This window comes from Engystomops pustulosus, chromosome 10 (assembly GCF_040894005.1).
Source record: "Engystomops pustulosus chromosome 10, aEngPut4.maternal, whole genome shotgun sequence".
Lineage (NCBI taxonomy): Eukaryota > Metazoa > Chordata > Amphibia > Anura > Leptodactylidae > Engystomops > Engystomops pustulosus.
Window position 1 is genome coordinate 25,380,177 of NC_092420.1, and position 21,278 is coordinate 25,401,454.

The 21,278-nt window shown below is 42.0% G+C and overlaps 1 protein-coding gene across 7 annotated transcripts in view; it reads left to right on the forward strand.

Moving 5' to 3' along the window:
* Window positions 1-474: 474 nt before the first annotated feature.
* Window positions 475-21,278, forward strand: part of PHF2 (PHD finger protein 2) — a 166,501-nt gene continuing 145,697 nt past the window's right edge. For 4 of the 7 annotated variants that reach the window (XR_011850240.1, XM_072127434.1, XM_072127436.1 and 1 more), the window contains exon 1: window positions 475-833. Coding sequence is in view for 6 of the 7 variants with exons in the window: in XM_072127434.1 (XP_071983535.1) it covers window positions 736-833 (98 nt within the window). In the remaining variant the exon portion in view is untranslated. The remainder of the gene's footprint in view (window positions 834-21,278) is intronic. The other 3 variants (XM_072127437.1, XM_072127438.1, XM_072127439.1) reach the window with 1 other exon arrangement.

The window sequence follows — 21,278 nt, forward strand, 5'->3', positions numbered from 1 at the left end:
GCTGTAGTATATAGTGTGTATTAGTATACATGGCTGTAGTATATAGTGTGTAGTAGTACACACGGCTGTGTTATAGTGTGTAGTAGTATACATTGCTGTAGTATATAGTGTGTAGTAGTATACAGGGCTGTGGTATAGTGTGTATTAGTATACAGGGCTGTAGTATATAGTGTGTAGTAGTACACACGGCTGTGTTATAGTGTGTAGTAGTATACATTGCTGTAGTATATAGTGTGTAGAAGTATACAGGGCTGTGGTATAGTGTGTATTAGTATACAGGGCTGTAGTATATAGTGTGTAGTAGTACACACGGCTGTGGTATAGTGTGTAGTAGTATACATTGCTGTAGTATATAGTGTGTATTCGTATCCAGGGCTGTGGTATAGTGTTATACAGTGTAGTGTAGTATTATACACGGCTGTGGTGCAGTGTATGTAGTAGACTTGAGGCTTGTGTGGAGCTGTCACCAGGGGGCACACAGACAAAGCCAGTCCCCGCTCCGAGCCCCGCTCAGCCGCCGCCTCCCTCGCTCTGATCCGGGAGGAGCTCGGGGAGAGCCCACGGAAACTTTCCCGCATTTTTCCCCGCATTGTGTCCGGATCCGGAGTCCCGGGGGCGGCTCGTCCTCCCGCCTCTCCTCCGCCGCCGTGCACCCCCTTCCTCCCTCCCTCCCTCCTTCCCCGGTGTCCTGTCAGTCCCTCCCTGGGAGTGTTGTTGTGAGAGCGGGGATCTAACATGGCGACGGTGCCTGTGTACTGCATCTGCCGCCTGCCCTACGACGTGACCCGCTTTATGATCGAGTGCGACGCCTGCAAGGACTGGTTTCACGGCAGGTAGGTGGGAGCGGGTGTGCTGCGGGTGTGCGGGGCCTCCCGCCCGCATTGTCATCTGGAGCCTTTTGTGTGCGGGATTTACTTCACGAGCGCCCTGCATGTCGCGACAGGCTGCCGGTGCGCGCGCGGGAGCGCCGCTCTGCTATCGCGACATGGGCACCCTATTGAAATGTCTGAGGGAGGCATTAACCGTGTGTGTGCCGGAGAGTCTGGCGCCCTGCTCATTATTATTATTATTATTTGTTTTTGGTGGGAATGACAAGCTGCTGCCTCCGCCGCCTCCATCTCTTCTTCTTCTTGCATTGTGCTGCTCTGACATGTCCCCCTCACATGGCCATTGAGGGCTCCTCTCTGTCTCCCATGGACTATTGTTACTAGATTACCCCCGTCACATCTGATCCATATCATCCCGTGACTTTCCGTTTCGCCGTTCGCGTTATCACCCTCCGCTCAGTACTAGGATCCTAACCACAATCCGGATAAATTCCGGATCCAAATCCCGAGTCACTTGTGTCGTGTCGGAACATCGGGACAATATTTCTTCTACAATCAGATGATAATATTGATTGTTATGAAATGAGCGTCCCATCACCGATCCCCCGCTCGGCTCGTGTTCACACCGTACCTTGTATTACTTGTATTTTTGAGAGGTTCCTGGTTTATTTTTCTTATTCAGAAGTGACCTGTCAGATATCGCGATATAAATATTTGTATCTCGGAATATTTCGGTGCGTTATCGGAGTCAATGTAGCGTGAACATATCCCGACAGTGATCGGCGTGAAGGCTCGTCCCTCTCACGTTGTCATATGTCACTATATACGACAGATTATCACGATAGATGATATATAATTGTGCGGATTTATAAACTTGTATAGAAGGTGCACCCCTCGTGTGTGGTTAACCCTTTGTCACCCGTCACCGTCTCCCTGTATAGGTTGTAGAGGGACACGGAAGCCCTTGTCGTCTCCAGTTGGCGGTGCCTGGAAGATCCCCGGTGCTCCGGGCTGCACCATCGGGAGGAAATGTTGCCTGTGTGAATGGTTTTAGTGGCAGTGAATGGGGATCAGCTGGTCTCGCTCTGGCTGCTTCATTGACAGGCAAACAATAAGGAGCTTGTGCTCCATTAACCACTTCCTGCCTCTTCCCCAGCGCAGTGCCAGCGTGCCCGGGCACAACATAAGGAGCAGGATGGCCAAGATCAAATCCAGTGTCACAAGGATGTACAGGGGCAAGGATGCCCAGGCCAGAGCCCGTATAGATTTACCGCTGGTGGTGGAGGGAGAAGGCATCGCTCTCCTGCCAATGCATGTGGACGAGTCAATGTTTAGATGGGGTTTTTTTTGCAGGAGATTTATGGAGCGTGTCAGTAAAGGGAGGCGCGATAGATCACATCCAGTCAGTAGTGTTCTGTAAAGCTGCTTGTCACATTTCTCCTGCAATGAAGAGGTGATTCCTCCGTCAGCCCTGCGTATGGTGTGCCAGCTGGGGAAGTCTAGGGGTGGTGGGGTGGTAGCGGGAGGTGATGGGTGACGCCGCACCACTTTATGTCATTGTAACATGTTAATTACTTGTACGCTCAAGGCCTGGTTTACACTGCTGTGTTTTTTTTTTTTATTCTGGTTACCTTTCGATTTTGGATTTTCTGCTCTATAGTCCTGAATCTTTATGACGATCATTGGTCCACAATCTGCCATAACTTTAAACTAGCATGGTGAATTTTTCTGTGAAATACAGGGTATGTGTGGGCAATAGATCTCAAGCCGGACCCAGTGCAGGGAGCAGGATTTGCAGAAGAATAGTCAACTGATATGCTATGGGTCTATATTTATGTACCGAAAGCCTGATTTGAGTAGGCAAAGTGTTTTGTCCTAGAATTAAAGCCGGCGTGTGGTCCATATTACCCTAAAACCAGCCTTATGTTGAGTGTCCCATCACAGTGGGAGTGATCAGTAGGGAAACACGTGAGCCGTCAGGTCTTGAAGTTTATGTGTTGGATGCAGGAAAAGTTGGCAAGCGTAAGGGTCGGAGATTTTGACCAAGACCAAATTATGATGACTAGGTCAGAGCTACTCCAAAATAGGTCTTTTAGGGTGTTCTTGTATTTGTAGATGCCAAAAGGGGTTCAAGGATTTGTTCAAGGGGTTCAAGGAATAACTGACAATAGGTTGTGAGCAGCTGATGCTTATTGGTCGTGTTAGAAGGGAAGCATAGCCTGTGTGGTCCAATCCCACAGATTACCGAAAAGTTTGAAAGATGTAAGAACACAACGTTTGGCCTTCATCCCACATTATGTCATTAGGCTTTCTAAAAGTCATGCTTGATGTGAAGGGGGCCAGGTCTTGTCTGAGGTGCTATGTATTGTCTACACCATGGCGTCAGGGAACCAATGTCGCACATTTAGGGCTCATTCACGACAAGCAGACCCTTCAGCCAACTTTCAGGTCGTTGCTAGGAGTGCTCCTCCTAACGCGCTATTTTATGGGGGTGAATCAATCATTCCTTCCCATAAAGATTGCATTTGTGGGCTACACATTGCTCTAGCTACTTGATGCGATGTGCTGCAGACACCTTTTTAGGAGGATAAAAGATGCAATGGAACGTGAAACAAGCGTTTTCTTCACTAGTTGGATGACTGCTTGCACATTTGCATGGACCACTTATCGGCATAGAGTGTTGCTGAGAGCGGTAATTCCCAATAAGTAGCCTCATTATATGTATGTGTACATGTTGTCAATGGAAATGCAGGATGAGTTCATACAGTGCACGGCTCCTATGTACTCGGCATCCTATCCACTGGAGTATAGCGATGTATAGTGTATAAGACCTGATGGACACTGCCTTGTAGCACAGATTGGATACCTATAGCCCGCTATGGACCCATACTGACCCACATGCCAGGTGTATTTTATAGGCACCAGTATAGAGACCATACGCATTGCTTCTCTAGGTATTTATAGCCTGATATGACATTACCAGTAACTTGCATTGCAACTAATAGCTCTATTTTAGGGGTTTGCTCGTTATACAGTTCCATAGAAACTGACATCACCTCTAAGCTAACGATTTAACCCTTTGTAAGAGTGAAGGCTCCTGGGAAGGACTTTGATGTCACTGCGTTCTTCGCTTGGGCTCTTATTGACACCCACAATTAGCCGGCATGTGTCAGGATGATGTGAGGGTAAGGTGTGCGGCGCTGGCTTTGTATAGACTCATCCATGTATGACTACTACTCTTATTCCCATGATTGCCTCCTATGACATTGCTGATTGCCCCCATTACGTACACTGCTCGATTATAGCAGACTGATATGGTGCATTGCCTGTGCAGCAGCGTGTAGGGAACAGCAGATGCCGTGTCCTGTGGAAGAAGGAGGCCGACTTCAATGTCAAGGATTCTGTCCGTGAGCAATGATGGGTTTTTATTTACTTGGATATTTTATTCATGACATTGAGGTTCTGGGGCTAAAATAAGAGAGGGAGGAAGAAGAAGCGTCTTGCTTTACCACGTGGGCGTTGTAGGGTTTGTGTTAGTGGGGATTATAATCATGATGTGCCCATGACATATTCTTATGATCCATCTTAGATGTCTGCGCCTTTATATTCATCGTCAGGGTCCCAGCAATTCGCTCTTAATTGAAAATCTCTAAGCCATCAATGTTCGATAGGACCCATCACCTCTTTTGATATGTCTTTGGTTGAAGGACATCTACCACTAGGATAAAGGATCGTTTAACCATCCTTGTTCCTGGTGGTAGATGTCCTTTAAAGGAGTTCTCCATGAACATGAGAAAAACCCCACGAACTTGCCCTGCTCCGGCTCTTGGTTACCACATTGCTGCATTACTTCCTTTTCTCATTAGTTCTGGGAGGTGGTGGTGGGATCATGGGACCTGCTTCATCCAAAGAATGGTACAGAAGAAGTGATGTCCCCTTGAAAACGGAAGTGGCATCCTGTAGTCCATAGAGGCCACTCATTAGAGTATGAGGGTCACCCGTGGCCGCTTGGCGGTTTCCATATTCATGTGAAACCCTCTTTAACATTTCTTTAGCGTGTTTTCTGTTATAGAACGTACTTGTATATTTCAGATTTGTCTTTGGATATCTTCAGTCCTATATCCTGACATTTACAGCATGTGACCATCGCTGTGATTGATAAAGGGTACAGTCTCCAATACAGTCTCCAATACAGTCTCCAATACAGTCTCCAATACAGTCTCCAATACAGTCTCCAATACAGTCTCCAATACAGTCCCATGGTCACATGCCCAGACTGAATGCAGCTCAAGCTGGGGATGGACCCAGGACTGGAAAAATGTAAAGATTTGGGACATCTTGGACTTTTGAAATATATTTAAGTTCTTTCTATAACATTTATTTATTGGCAAAATGTTAGTAGATTGCTGTTTTAGGCAATCCTTTTAATCATATATTAAACTATTTTATATTATGAATATTAACCCATTTAATTCATGTACCCAGATTTTTGCCATTTACAGTGACTATATTGTTCTTTAAGTAGGAAAATGTTATAGGAGCAGGGGCCCATGGGACCCCTGTGGAGCCTGTATACAGCACCATACATATTCTGTGTGTGTGCTATAGCTTTGTCTGTCATTGAGGCGCTGTATATTGCCCTAAAAGGCCCCTCGCATGTGACCCGGGCTGTAGCACCCTCCCGGACGGGGAAGTGTCGGGGTGAGCGCTTCTCACCCTTCCCTCTCCATAGGGAGCTGGGGACCAGGGTGCAGGGCTAGCTTGTGGACATGGGAATGGAGCCTAAGCAATATAGTGAGTGAATGTCTAAGTCTATGTCCGTCCTATGACATTGTAGGACAGGTATGGTGATTCCTTCAGTCTTGTGGGAGGGTTGGATTGTGCTTGACCGCAGCTGAATCAGTACATTTCCTATATACTTCATATAGACAGAAGACCAGACATTGCTCTTCATCAGGCATATCCTGTGATGCCATAGATCACTGCTCACCTGTATTCACCTCATCGCTATTTATGTATTATTCCTTTTAAGCGTTGTTTAAGAGGATCTGGGGAAAACCTAAAATGAAAAACAAATAGTTTTTACAGTTTAATTATGACTATAGTAGTGAGTTTTCCCCTTTTTGACTCTAACCTCATACACACAGTTGGGGAGGTTTTTTCAGAAGTGTCTAAGAGCGGAACTGTTCTAGTTGCCCATGGCAACCAATCAGAGCCCTGCTTTCATTTTCCCACTGCAGTTTATAAAATTAAAGTTGAGCTCTGATTGGTTGCAATGATAAATCTCCCCCAGTAGCTTCCAGGACGCAAAACCCATCTAGATGTTTGAGTCATCACTATTAAAATTGCTCAAGATTCCAGAAAAACCCCATCAATATTTTGTTAACTAATATATCTATGATAACAATGAAAGGAACGTTGCACTGTAACCGTACATCAAAAGTGGTGGCAGGATATCCCTTTGGATGATTATATGGAGCCCATCTCTGACCTATACAATCCTAGTCCGATAAGCTGTGTCATTGTACTGAAGGGTTTTAACGCCTAAACATAATTCAAAGATATAGAAACCTTATGGATTCTTATGTATTTTCCCCAGCATCCATTATAGTCACACCACAAATAGCTGCAGCCATATGTCATGTCTTTAGAGCAGTGTCTTAAATTGATTTGTCACTTGGCAGAACGCTGATCTTTAGAAGAAGAGCCGGCTAAGCCGATCTCATATCTGCCTTCCAATCCTTGAATATGAATTGCTAAGTTATCTGAAATATGACATAGTGACATTGTTCCCCAAGGTACTGCATCTGCATTTTTGGCGTTATTACCAATTAAGTGCGAGGAAGGGGGATGGTGTAATGGAGGACCACCAACCCTGTCTAGCTAAACATAACTGAAAATACAAGCTTAAATGCAATATACAGATCATAAAGATGAACCATGTTGCCATTTACATACCTTTATTTACGTAGTATGTCACCTCCTGGTGTTTAGTTTGTATAGAAATGTGCATGACCACTTAATGATTTGAGCGCTAGTGGACGCACATGCTCATTCAGTCTCAGGTCAGGTCTCAGCGTAGTGATAGCTTGTCCACTGCAAAGGGAGCCAAGTCTCTGGAGTAGCACACCTATGTAACTGAGGATATTCCTTTTGCAAAAAAACTAGAGAAAACTGCTAGAGGGGGAAATAACTTATTCTGTCCAGAGTCTGCCCTTACAACAGTAATTTACATATAGACATTGTAAATGGCATAAGGCCCTAAGATTTGTATATTACAACCAAAATTGCAAACCTGTCTGCTTTCAGTTGGCACATACATGTGAGTTATATTTCACTACCTCTGTTCTGTCTCCTTCTGATGCATAAGGAGAGCCTCACATGGACAGCTAGAGACTGTTCTATTTTTGCTTGCTGGGAGGACTGTGTCATAATCCATGTTTCAAAATTTTATAAAATCTAAGCACATGTCTACATTCAGAAGGTTGTATATCATCTACATCATTATGTAACTGTAACTTATAATCATCAGAAGCTGTGATAGGAATTTATGCTCCCCCCCCCTCTGTGGAGAATGTGTGTGGTACAGTCCAGGCAATTGCATCAGCATGAAGTGGCCTCGGGTGGGATACTCAAATTCTCGTAGAAGTTGAAATATTTGGTCCTGTACTATGTTACTGACTACAACCCCTGGTGTATTGTGATTGTGCCGCGGGGTCTAATCCATCTCCAGATTTCACATTATCCTATGTATCAAGCCCGTTCTTTTAATACTTCCACTTATTACAAGGTCTTAGTATTATATTACAGAGTGCTGCCAATTATTCTTTAATGAAAGTAGATTTTGGGTTGGGTTAGGTTGGAGGTTTGAGAAGGGTGGGGGGAGTGTTGCCTAAATACTTGAGACGGGAGCAGAGAGAAGGAATTTCTATGGCAACCTTCGCCATCGTTTGCCAAGTGATCTTAGTGTGGAGAAATGAGCTCTAATAGAGAGGAAAATAACTTTACTATCCAGACCCTGGAGGATTGTGGAGAACAGACAACACCATGTCATATTTTATTGCGTTGTCTATGCGACCATCTCATCTGTTTTTATTTTTTTTGTTTTTTTTTTCCACCCAGATGGAAAATTACAAAAAAAAGAGTAAGTGCACGTGCAGATTTGCGCTTGGTAAAAAGGCTTTCATGATATAATGTGTAAAATCTGATGCCAGTAATTCGCTATCTAACATAGAATTTCCCAGCGTGAACTAAGCAGCGCGCCTATTTAATCTGTCAATTTCCCCCGAGCCTTATGTCTGGATTGTTGTCACTTTATTGGCTCCTGCCTCCTCTCTCTGGGAAGTTTATTCCCCGCAAATGATCTACTTTTATTTTAGCATAGTGCTCATTTCATTAGTTTTTGTTTGCATGTGAGTGATCTTATTCCATACTTTATGACTGGAGTCTCTAGTTTGTAGGAAATTTATGGCCTGGGTCAGAGATCTGCAGCCTGCGGCTTTCTAGGTGTTGAGAAGTTACAACTTGCAGCGTGTGATTAGTATCTGAAAAGTAACAGTTTAAAGGGGTTGTCTATGAGCAACATCTATCTTATATCCATAGAATGGGGGATAAGTGTCTGTTTGCTGCTGGGACCCCTTTTAGTCTTGAGAAAAAGGGTTCTCATCACCCCCCCCCCTTCCATCACATTTAAATAGATTTCTATACTCATCCTGGTGTGAAATAGAGCAAAAGAAGATATCTGTGAAAGCTTATTTAATTGGGGTTGTAGCAGATGAACAGATAATAGTCCTTTCTGCAGGCTGCATGTTATAGAGCAGGAGGAGCTGAGCAGATTGTACAGTGTGTTCTATCTGCAGACAGCATGTTATAGAGCAGGAGGAGCTGAGACGATTGTACATAGTGCCCTATCTGCAGGCAGCATGTTATAGAGCAGGAGGAGCTGAGCAGATTGTACAGTGTGTCCACTCCTTTGTTTTCATTGCGTTTTGAAACGCATTACAACAGCTGAGGAGAGGTTATTTGCCTAATTACATTACTGTTAACATTTGCGTTTACAAAAGACAGTGTAAACGCGATGTTAATGCAGTGTTAACACATTGTTAACAAACACGCTAACATCGCAGTCACATTGCATTTTGTTAACAGTAAAGTAATTAGGCAAATCACCTCTCCTCAGCTGTTGTAATGCAATTCAAAACGCAATAAAAACGCAACGTGCGACCACACACTTAAGAAGAAAATGCCTAGTGGCATGCACATAGTGTCCTATCTGCAGGCAGCATGTTATAAATTTGGAGGAGCTGAGCAGTTTTACACAGAGTCCTCTCTGCAAGTAGCATGTCATAGAGCAAAACAAAAAGCTGAGCAGATTGTACATAGTGTCATATCTGTAAGCAGCATGTAATAGAGCAGGAGCTGAGAAGGTTGTACACCTGCAGTCAGCAGGTTATGGAGCAGGAGGTGCTAAGATTGGTTGTAGATATTGTTGTATCTGCATAGAGCATGATAAAGATAAAGGAGTAAAAGTTCCGATTAATATATAATTTTATTGGAGTAAAAGTCTTAGTAAAACTTGTATTTTTTTTGTTCTCTGCGCTTTATATGCTGAGAAATCAAGAATGAGTTGCTCACTGATACATAGAAGGCTGTCACTGATATGACCGCTACCATGAATAGTAACCTAAGATAATAATTATTTATATAGTGCCTACAGATTACGCAGCACTGCACAGTTTGCCAATTCGGTCCCTGTCCCCAATGAAGCTCACAATCTAATCAACCTATCAGTCTGTTTGGGAGGAAACTGGAGGACCCGGAGGAAACCCACGCAAACACGGGGAGAACATACAAACTCTTTGTAGATGTTGACCCTGGGACTTGAACCCAGGTCCCCAGCGCTGCAAGGCTGTAGTGCTAACCACTAAGCCACCGTGCTGCCCATAAGATGCTTGAATATGGAAGAATAATATATTCACTTTAAATGTACCTTTTAATTGTACCTATATTACACCTCTGTATCTGTACTCTAGTAGTAGGAATTCTATCTTCTGGTAAATAGGAATAAACTCCACCTTGATTGGTGGCTATGAATAGTAGTGAACATCCTCGCATAGTAAATAGAAGAAGTAGTGTAATCACTTTCTCGGGTGCTGCAACTTGTAGGTATTTTCCCGAGCGCTGCACACTATGTCAATATACTCTGGCAGACGCTTGGTGCCAGGCGTCGGAGAGATGCCAACCATTTTGGTTTTAGTTAAGCACAGTTATAGACTTTATTGCTGCATAATTGGTATAGAATAATGATGAAATCTGCCAACTAAAAGGGGCAATACCCTGCAGCGGGGGGCGCTATGGATCCTACCGAGATACTGTAACTACTATTTATTATACAGGCAGTCCCCGGGTTACGTACAAGATAAGGTCCGGAGGTTTGTTCTGAAGTTGAATTTGTATGTAAGTCGAAACTGTATATTTTATAATTGTAGATCCAGACAAAAAAAAATTTGGCCACAGTGACAATTGGAGTTTAAACATTTTTTGCAGTAATGGGACCAAGGATTATCAATAAAGCTTCATTACAGACACCTTACAGCTGATTATTGCAGTCTGGGACTAAAGTAGAGCATCCAGAGACTTCACTAGAGGTCAGAGGGGTCTGTCTGTAACTATGGGTTGTCTGTAAGTCGCGTGTCCTTAAGTAGGGGACCGCCTGTAATGTTATATTTTATTGGTGACCAGCACCAACTTCAGTTGTTATCTGCATCTATAGTGGTTAACAATCTGGTCATTGAGAGACCCAACTGCTGGAACTCTCACAAGAATAAATCCCACCCAGTCATGAGAATGGGGTACAGTTGTTGCAAACTGAATAAAGTGGCAGGTTGAGAGTGCGTCCAGCTTCTCCATTCATTGCTATGGAAGTGCCGAAAATTGCAAATTACAGCGCTCGATTATCTCTACCACTCTTACAGACAGTGGGAATGCTGGAGATACCTGAGCGCTGTATTCAGCAATTTCAGCCTCTCGGAGTGCTGGAGATGCTTATACTCCCATAGTATTGAATACAATGCATGCTCAATGCACTGATGTATTTAATTGTTGAGAACAAGACCCCCATTCTAGTCATCATGGGGGGCTGTTTTTGTGTTTGTGGGAGTTCCAGCACCTCAATGACCAGATAGTCAACCCCTATTGGAGATAACAATTGAAATGGATGCAACGCTGTAATTTGGTGTTGGTCTTCCCCCGATCAAATATTAAAACCCATTATAAGGGGCTTCTAAATGTGTATTTTGTCCCACTCTTTAGCTATATGACCCCACATGCTCCATATACCATCTGCCTTAGCGATAGAAACCTCTGGATCACACAGGATTGTAGTATTATGGATCGGGTCTGTGTGCCGGTTGTTTGGATGAGCCCCGGGACCACAATGGAAAACCGCAGAGCAGAAAAAGGCTAAAACACGTGTGGAATGCCTGTGTATAAAATACTGCCGCCATCTGTGTATCGCCGCTTAGCGGGTGACATAATTTTTATATATAATCCTCGGTAGCATCTGGAAGTGATACATTGCACAGTAGTGCTGCATACACTGATAAAGCCTCCATGTTTTATACCCTCTAGTAGTTTGTGTAGTAGCTGCGGTCTGTGCTCCAGAGCTGTACTTCCTCTTGTAAGTCGCAGCCTAAGCTTATAACAAATTAGTTGGTAATTGTGTAAAATAACCCAAAGAAATAACAAAACTCCTTACAATGCCCTGCCTTCTGCCATCTCTTCTCTGCTCCTCATCACGTCTTTGTTTACGTCTTGTAGTCTCAAGATGTGACCTCTGTAGCCACACATGACCCTGAGTGGTGACCTCAGTGGTGCTGACACATGACTGCTGAGGCTGGGTGACTGGCGGCAACGAGGAGATGTTGACATTCTGTGTTATTGCTTAAGCTAATGAACAAAGTATTGGGGGGGGGGGCAGGGTATTTTATTTTGTTTTTTGTTGTTTTTATTTTTTTGAAAGGGGTTGTCTAAATAATTACATTGTTTTCCCCTCAAAGATCCACTACAGCAGCCCCAGCTAGGCTCCCGATCTCTGTTACGACCTGGTGGCACATGACCACGACAGCACATCAGGGGCAGTGACATTTTATACTTGTTGGTATAATGGTTTCCTTTGCAAGGCAATGTAATGATTGCTCACCCACGTAGTGTACACTGACCCTTCTTTATTTGGTACTTCCTTTCTATATTCTCCACTAAAGTAGGGGCACAACTATCATAATTTTTTGAATGCAACCCCTCTGTCCTATACAGGCGGTCCCCTACTTAAGAACAGACGACCCCTAGTTACAAACGGACCTCTGGATATTGATAATTTACTATTCTTTAGCCCCAGACTTCAGTGATCAACTGTAACAGTAATTAAAGGTGACTGCAATTAAGCTTTATTGTTAATTAAGCTTTATGACAATCCAACAGTCAAAAAAAAATTCTGGCTGGGGTTACAATTATAAAATATACAGTTCCGACTTGCATACAAACTCATCTTAAGAACAAACCTACAGAACCTATCTTGTATGTAACCCGGGACTGCCTGTATAACCATTTAGATGCTATGGTCAGTATTGACCATGGAGCCAAAGAGAATTAAATGTGTATCTGCTAGTGAAAATATATGCTAACAAGGATATAATGCTGGAACGTGTGCTATAAACCATAGACTCATTGGCCCGCATTTACTAAAAACAGTCCAAACTGTGCTATATGCAGTTTGCCTGTGTAGTGTGCAGAGGGCGACTGAACTGCTCCGACAGAGCGCACCACTTTTTTTATTTTGGTGCACCTTTAACATGGGGCGTGCGAGCCATTGGCTCCCCTACCAAATGTAATGCCCTTACAAAGTTGTTTCCTACTCGGGGCTTGTACTACCTCTGAGCCCTTCATATAGTAACAGTACCCTTGAGAACTGAGGATAGAGTATTCCTTCTGTTCTGCCTGCTGCTGCTGTCCTCTGTTGGAGAATCCTTCTCTATTTGTGTTCTGCCTTCCTACTCTTTTCTTGCTGGACCTGTCACCCAACGTGCATGCATCCAGGCTGTGGCTCTTCTTATCTGGACCCGTCTCACTTCCCTCTCTCTTCCTGTACCAGCAGCAAAGCGAGTGCTGGAGGAGGAGGCTGATCTGTGTTATCATAGTATACAGTGTATGTGCTCTAACATAGTATACATTGTATCTGCATTACCATGGTATAAATATATATATATACAGGCGGTCCCCTACTTAAGGACACCCGACACCTCTATCCACTGTGATGTCTGGTGAAGCTCTCTGGATGGTTTACTATAGTCCAAGACTGCAATAATCTGTCTGTAATGAAGCTTTATTGATAATCCTTGGTCCAATTACAGCAAAAAATTTTGAAACTATAATTGTCACTGGCACAAAAAAGTCATTTTTGTCTGGATTTACAATGATAAAATATATATAGTTTTGACTTACCTACAAATTCAACTTAAGAACAAGCCTATCTTGTATGTAACCCTATCGTGTGCAGGTAATAGGCCTGAAGAAGCTGAGGACACCTGCGTGCCCGGGAGGAAATCTAAATCTAAAATTATAAAAAATAATTTGCCAATGTCCCTCGCCCAGGAAACCAATAGTGGGAATTGAAGCAGCGGCTATGGCCATAGTTATGTCCTCATTCCCTAATTTTACAGAACAAAATTAAAATTAAAGCATTTTATCACTGCTCCCAGAGCCACATCTCTGCCATCAATTTTTAACAAATGCAGGAATATATTCCTTAAATATCAGACAATAACCCCAATTTATTCCTCACTCTCCGGGTTCCTCACTCAGGCTTATTTTTACCAGTTGAAGTGAATGAAGATGTTCTTCTGGAAGGAAAAAAAATCCATTAGCCGTAATGAGGAAACTTGAAATGATGTGATTCGCCGGTGTTTTTCTTTGTGATGAAAGAAGAAATCAAATTTTCTATTTGTACGTAAAGAACATTGAATAACATGGAGTTAATGGGAACATCAAACTGCTTATGTATTGCTTCATTATGTGGGACCCTTTGTGGAGACACTGCTGGGTAATGACGTGTGCAGGTAATAGGCCTGAAGAAGCTGAGGACACCTGCGTGCCCGGGGGGAAATCTAAATCTAAAATTATAAAATGTATTTTTTCTTACAATTCTGTTATGTTTCATTATAGGGCAGTTAGAAAGTAATAAACTACAGATGGGCATCATGTCAAGTGTATCTAAAAATAAGCATATGCAATAATATATATGGCTGTGGTCATGAAACTTTAAAGGAAATCTACCATTTGATTTCATGAATTATGAACCAAACATACCTTGAGGATGCTGTGGCTACTCTGATGCAGAAACATATCTTGTTTTATCCCTGAACCAAGGGGTTTTGCTCAAAAAACAATTATAAATGTCAGGACCTTGGGAAAGTTGGGACAGGACTAATCAACCTGAGCTGGATGACTTATACACTGCAACTGGGGGGGATGGTGCATCTATTGCTTACTTCTAACATTGATGACTGACATACTGTGTGCTTTAGGGTTGTGGGTAAGGGCAGGGTACGCTATATACAAGCCCAGAGACAGGTGCCAAGGGATTATTTTATACATTTTTACCCACAACTAATGCAGAGAAGTTTACTACAACCAATTGGCCAATTTCAGCCGCTTTATGGTATCCATAAAGGCAACCTGCTGATAAGGTGTCTAAGCCTTTCATGGCTGTACATCATTCCTGTCTGAATAGATAAGCCTAAATGTCTGAGACTGGAAATAGAAAATATTCTTCTTGTAGATTATAATAGAGTGATGGGCTTTTGATTATTCAGAGTTACTGGAGCGCAGTTACTGGTCTGACCTTTCTTGCTGTGCATATTTTAGCTTAGCTGTGTAGGTTGGGGCAGAATTTGCAGAGTCATTACAGGGATTGTGTATTTATTGGTGGCAGTCTTATTATTTAGAGGCCTGGGGTAGCACTGACCAGATAACAACAGGTCTTCTGAGATATAAATATGGTATTCTATTATTGTAAGGGTTGCTACAATTTTAGCTTTGTTATATAGGCTGGTTCTGTGTTTGCAGAGTCATCTCGTTTTTGTAGATTGACATGGCAGATCCTCTATAATCCTCCCCCCACCTTATTAAAATCTACCTACCCTTCTCCAGCCCGCAGTCTGGTCTTTGGCACTGAGGGCTTGACCGTATCATGGGACATCACTTGTGAGGTGAGAGAAAGTCACATCCCATGGTCCGGTGAGGTAAATGATTGGCCAAAGGGTGGACAAGGACTCCTGCCACTTCTGGTCGAGCTGGAATACTGCCATAAAATTGGAACTTGGTCCGGAGCAAGTTATTAAAGTTTCTACATTATTGTTCACTACTGCTCTTGCCCAAGGGGATTTTTTGAGGAATTCCTGGAAGTCTAAACATTATTCCTGGGGCCGGGGCAGTAATGTCAGGATAGCAGGTGGAAAGTAATGTGTACTATGTACAACCTGAGATTGGTCAACCACTTCACCTCCACCACTTTTTTTTGGTGGAGGGGTGAAAAATGCAATTCCAAAGTCTCTTTTAAAATATTGGAACCGGTCCTGCAGTCTTAGCGCTGTGTTTTCGGATCCTTTTTGTAACTAACTTTGATTATTATGTGTTTTCGGCCACACTTGTTACCATTGAAATGAATTTCATTGATTGTTTGGGATTAAACCATTTTCCAGTGTATAATACCTTGTCCTTGGGCTTTCGGCGGATTAAGCTGACAAAGCATCTCAGAAGTGGTGAGAAAAATCAAACAGTTCTTTCTCTTTTTTTTTTTTTGCTGATTATTTGCTAAAAGAATAGAGAAGTGTAATCTTAAAAGTGGAGCTAAAGGAGAATATAATATTTGTTTCACCAGAGATGAATAATTTTCATTTACTCAAAAATAAGACCGGAGGGTTGTGGCTTCGATTTCTCCTTCTGCGGGTGGATGGGTTTCTTTCAGTGATTTGGTTCTCGGATAATCGGAGCTTCCTGTTTCGAGGAGTTTTGTTATAATAATCCAAGATTATACTCTGGTTGTTTTTACCCGATCACATTTTTAGGCTTAACGTATACAACTGTATAATCAGAAATCAACTTATTGTTTAAAGCAGGTTTTTATTATCATGGTTTTTTTTAGTGTTTCTCTTTTTTTTGTAACTATTTATAATAAACAGAGGTGAGTTATTCCAGTTTTCTTACTTGTTGCTGGAACACAATCACCAGGCCTTTCCTGTTTGCTGCAACTCATGTTTCGGCTTTGCTGTGTAGACTGGTTGAGAGATTGCAGAGTCATCCCTTCATTATTGTAGCCATTGGGGATTTAATAGTAGACGACGGCTAAGAGGCGACGATGGTGTGTCGTCAGTTGGCTTTAGAGGTTTTTAGTTATTGAGTTTCACAATCATTTGCTGTGAATTTGTCCGTTTTAATCAACTTATTTCTAAAGTGTATGGACATCTCACTGTCTCATTGTCGCTCTCTGTAAAGAGTATGGACTCCAAAAGTGTTGCCGAAATTCAAGACATCTAAAAAGGCTATACATAGTGTCCTTCAGGTTACTTACCTCTTCTTAATTCCCTACCGGTCTAGCCCTATGCTGCTGGGCTCCACTGCTGATTTGCTATGGGGGGCGTCTCTGAACCTTACCAGTGTGTGAGGAGGTACCGAACGATGCCACATTCGGGATGAGGTTATGCCAAAAGTCAGAATCGCTTTAAAGCCAAGGTCATCTTTCAGTGACTCACAGGGGGTCCAGATACCTTGGCAATGATAAGGAAAACCCTTTTAAGTAAAACGAGTGAAAAGATATATGAAATATTTCCGCTAACATCACATTATTACATTGGATAACACCCTCACTCTTAGATGCCAATGTCAGAATTGTTGTAGAAGACCCAATACATATGGGTGAATAGATATGAGTTCCAGGAGGTGTATGGTATCACTATAGATTGCTGGTATTCAGACGACCCCCTAGCATTTTTTTTTTTTTTTTTGGAAATGTATCTGAACGGGAAAACACTGGCAAAAATGATGGGTTCATGACTATTTTCGAGAAATAATATTTGCTTGTTGGGATGCTAATTTCCTTCTTGTGCGTAATACTGGTATGAATGATCCTTTTATGTCTTTTTATTCCTATTTTGACTTGTGGTTTACCAGGACATCTAAGCATTTTCTTTTGCGCTATATTTAGTCTTCTGTAGGAAATTAGAATTCCGGAAGCCTCGTCTCTGGGTGTGTCCTGTCAACCTGAAGACGCAATCACAAATTAGTCTTGTATATGAATCGATCCTAGGGAAATGTCTGATGTAAGCTCTGGTATTCACCTAACACTGTGATTATGGGGGTTTTGGGGAGGATGAGGAAGGTAAAAAATAAAAAAAACCTAGTTGCCGATCTCCTTTCAAAATAAAAATTTGTTTCTGATTTGCAGGGGTTTTTTTTAGGTTTTTTTGCGACTTTCAAGGGGCATGTGTGGAAGTAAGCATGGGGTCAGTTGAAAACATCTGTCTTGGAAAGATACATTTAGGAACACTGCAACAGACACAACCACCGCCTGACTTCTTAAGATGTTGGCATAGTCGCAAAAATGCACCTACAAAGTCTCAAAAAATAAAAAAGAACCTGCAAAAAGAAGAGTAAAAACAGCAAACTAAAGATACATGTCCCCCATGGAGTCGGAATAAAATGGACTGTCTTAGAATGCAAAATATTCCAAAATTGTAACAGTTAATTTAATGCAGCCATGAGTGTGTTTTTTTTTTTTTTTTAATATCAGAATTTGGGGAAATGTCCTATAAAAGCCTGTTCCTGATCTAAGGATGTAGTCTTCTAGTTGAGATGAATGTGGATGCACTTTGTGCTCCTGCTCAGTAGTGAAGCTCCTCCCCTTCAGATCAGGAAGGAATGCCTGCATTTATCTTACAACTGCAAGAGTGATTGGGAAAGCTGGATTAAGGCAGGATTGTGCAGTGCATGTCCTCTCTGTGCACTGCTTTATGTTTTATTTTGCTTTTCCACTGAGTTCATGTTTGCTGAGGTCATGTGCTTGATGGATTTTATACACTATACATAGAATATGAGGGGAAAACTGTTTTCTAACATCTCAAATACTGAGTCGGAAATAGTGAAACTTGCACATAAGTATTATAGGTTTAGTAGCTGAGCCTTCATCTTATTTTGTAATGCTAGACTGTGCAGCATTATGATGTGTAACACTAGGTAAGCTGTTCCTAGAGAAAAGCCTGATCATGAAGCAATTCCACTATATCTGGAAATTGTTAGAGATGTTGCCCATGTGGTTACTGCATTGCCACCGACCCAAGTCAATGTAGAGAGTCTGTTCTCTAGCCAAAAGATAATGTGGTCAGACTCGAGGTCATCTGTGAAGGAGGATCTGATGGAGGCGATACTGTTTCAAATTCGTAGACTCACTAAACAAATATTATTCAGTACATTTTTGTTAAAAACTTTTTTTTTCCACTTAGTTTTTGCACAATTCCAACTTTTTACAATTTTTGTTCTAAGCTTGTATTCCAATAAATACTTTTTTATGTTCTAGCTAACTATTTTGATTATTGTATCATAAGGGTTATAAATTTACAGTGATAGTAAGGCTTTTTATCACTTACATGCTGAGTTGGGTAAAGAGAGGAGGCTGAGGTTAGGGTTACCGACTCCACAGCTCTGATTTTGTTCTTTTTGATTGGTCTTGCTTGGTTTTGGTTTTTTTGGTTGGTCTTACAAGGTTTTGGATTTTTGCAAAGTCTTAAGTTGTTTGCAGTCTTCAGATTATTACTGATTTATTGATTGAATTTGCTTCATTCATTGAGTACATTTTGGTTTTAAAGCTATTTGTATTGTCCTATAGACAGTAAATCTTACAGTACTCAGGGAGCTGCTTATCCACGCCATTATTAGCAAACAAAACACTCTTGTCTTTTCCGGATCCAGACACGTCCTTCCAGAAAAACCTGTTTCTCGGATTCCACCAGTGAACTTCTCTGAGCGCCTTTTTTTTGTTAGAGAGGTTGGAAATTACATGTGAAATGAAGTTTAAAAAAGGGCATCATATCCAGTGAATATGGAGACCATTAGTGGCCTCATTGTAACTGGTGTAGATTTAGAAATGGGATACGCCGGATTTATAAAAAATTCTAGACTGATGTTGTGTAAATGTATACTACTCATTAATGTGACCAATTTGTCAAAACACTGCTATGTGTGTTCACACTTGCTCCTCCTCCTCACACACAAGTGTCCTGTGGGCGGTCCCTCATTTTGAAGTGCTTGTGGCTCTCCATTGAGCTCCTATAGCTGTCTCCTGTATAGCATTTAAAGCACTTGAGCACATGGTTAAGTCTAGGGTCTCCAGTTTTCACAAGGTCAGAAAACAAAAAAAAAAAAGCTCTTTAAATGCAGGTTTTATTTTTATGTGTAATAAGGCTTTTCTCAGGCCTTAAAGAGGTTTTCCAAGACTGTTAACATGCAAACATGCTGGTATCATGTGTCTAGTAAGAGATTGCCTTGGGCGCTTTCCATCGATTTGTCTTGTATGAGCGCAGCTCTGTGCAAGAGTGAAACTGAGGGAAAAACCAGGCTTCTGGCATAGGACTGAATGTGTCAAGATCTCTTCTATATTGGAATCCTAGACCTCTATGGGCGCAGTACAATGCCATTACTTGATAGAATTGTTCCATGAATCTGTAGTTAATCCGCATCCAGTCTACAGTTCAGTGAAATACATAGGTTGTTATATAGCTTTTCCTTGGGATTCTGGACAAAAAATTCACTGCTAGTCTGCTCTAATGCCCTTGAGAAAATTTGGCCTTATGTAGCTGCAGACATGGTTGTTGTGCATGTTGTTATTAGCAATTCAAAAAATCCATTTATGTTCCAGGATTGCAGCTGGATTTGGTGCACTGGTATGTAAGATCTCTTTACACAGCCCCTCCCCCCTGAGTAACTGCTGTAGTATTCAAGCAGAAGCTTCTAGGGCAGAGGAGAGGGGCTGTGTAGCAATACAATGCAGAGAACTCATACAGCAGTGCACCAGATTATTCCAGGGTTGTAGCTGGACTTGGAGCATAGATGGATTTTTCACAGCCCCGCTACTACCATAAGCACACACATGAAGATATGGTTACACAGATCTCCAGGGCCGATATCTACCACCGCACTGGTCAAAACATTCCCTATAAAATCAGCTTTTCGTATTGGTTTCGGTGACATTCTGCACCGTGTGGACAATGAACTGTGTAGTCACATTGATGAAAAAGGGATCAACATGGATTTTCTGCATGTAATTCCACACGGAAAATCTGTGTTTTTTTACATTTATCAGAGTTTACTTCCTCGACAACGGAGATAAAATCTGATGACAGAAGTCGGTGTCTTCTCAAAAAAAAACCTTTAGGAGCAGAACTCCTGCTGCATCGATAAGTCCTTAGTGACTGCCGTGACAGACAGATATGATGCAGGGAGTTCACAATTTTGGCGTCTCAAACTAAAAAAATCTCCCCCAGATTCCCATATTATATATCATCACATCCTGCGTTTTCCGCTGACTTGGCGCTTCCAAGAGCAAACAGAATGTCGGAAGGCGCAAGCGGAGATTTTTGTTTGCCGTCTTCAAGGTCCTTGGGATTTTTTATATGATGTATAATTTGCCGGCCGCTCTGCAATTAAATAACTTGGAGATGTGTGTCCATCGATTACGCACATCATTACACAGCCGCATCCAGGCTCGGGCTGATAACATAGCCGGTATTATGCTTTAGTCAATACAACTAGAATAATGGCTGTTTATTACATCATCTTAGGTTTTTCGATTTTATTTATTTTTTCCCCGTAAACTCTATAAGCAAGTACAAGTATTCTCCCCCTGGAGGCAATGGGTTACACATAGGAGGTAATATATTACACATCACCAAATTCTCCAGACTATGAAGTAAATGGACATTTTTGATTAGATACAAATTTATTTAGCATCATTTTTATTTCTCTTTGTTGTAGAGCCTTAGGTTTAGTTTAGTGAATGTAAAGGGAGCACCTTGTGGTCCATGCACCAAAGTTATCCGTAGGATTACATTTACTCAGTGGAGGCCATAATTTGATAAAGTTGATAAATAAATATATGATTACCACTGTCGCGGTGCCTGGATCCCTGGATCTATGAGTAAGTGTCCCTGGTTTACCAAGACTGATTTTCCTGGTAGATTTCCTTTAAAGTTCCAGAAGCCCACGTGTGTAATTGTGTGGTGCATGGTCAACAACGACCCAAGTTTATTGATACATAGCCGTGCAGATGTCTATAGGAAATTTGAAGGTCATACATATGAATAATTACAATAGAAAACCCTATTACAATCAGTATTTCCCTCATCC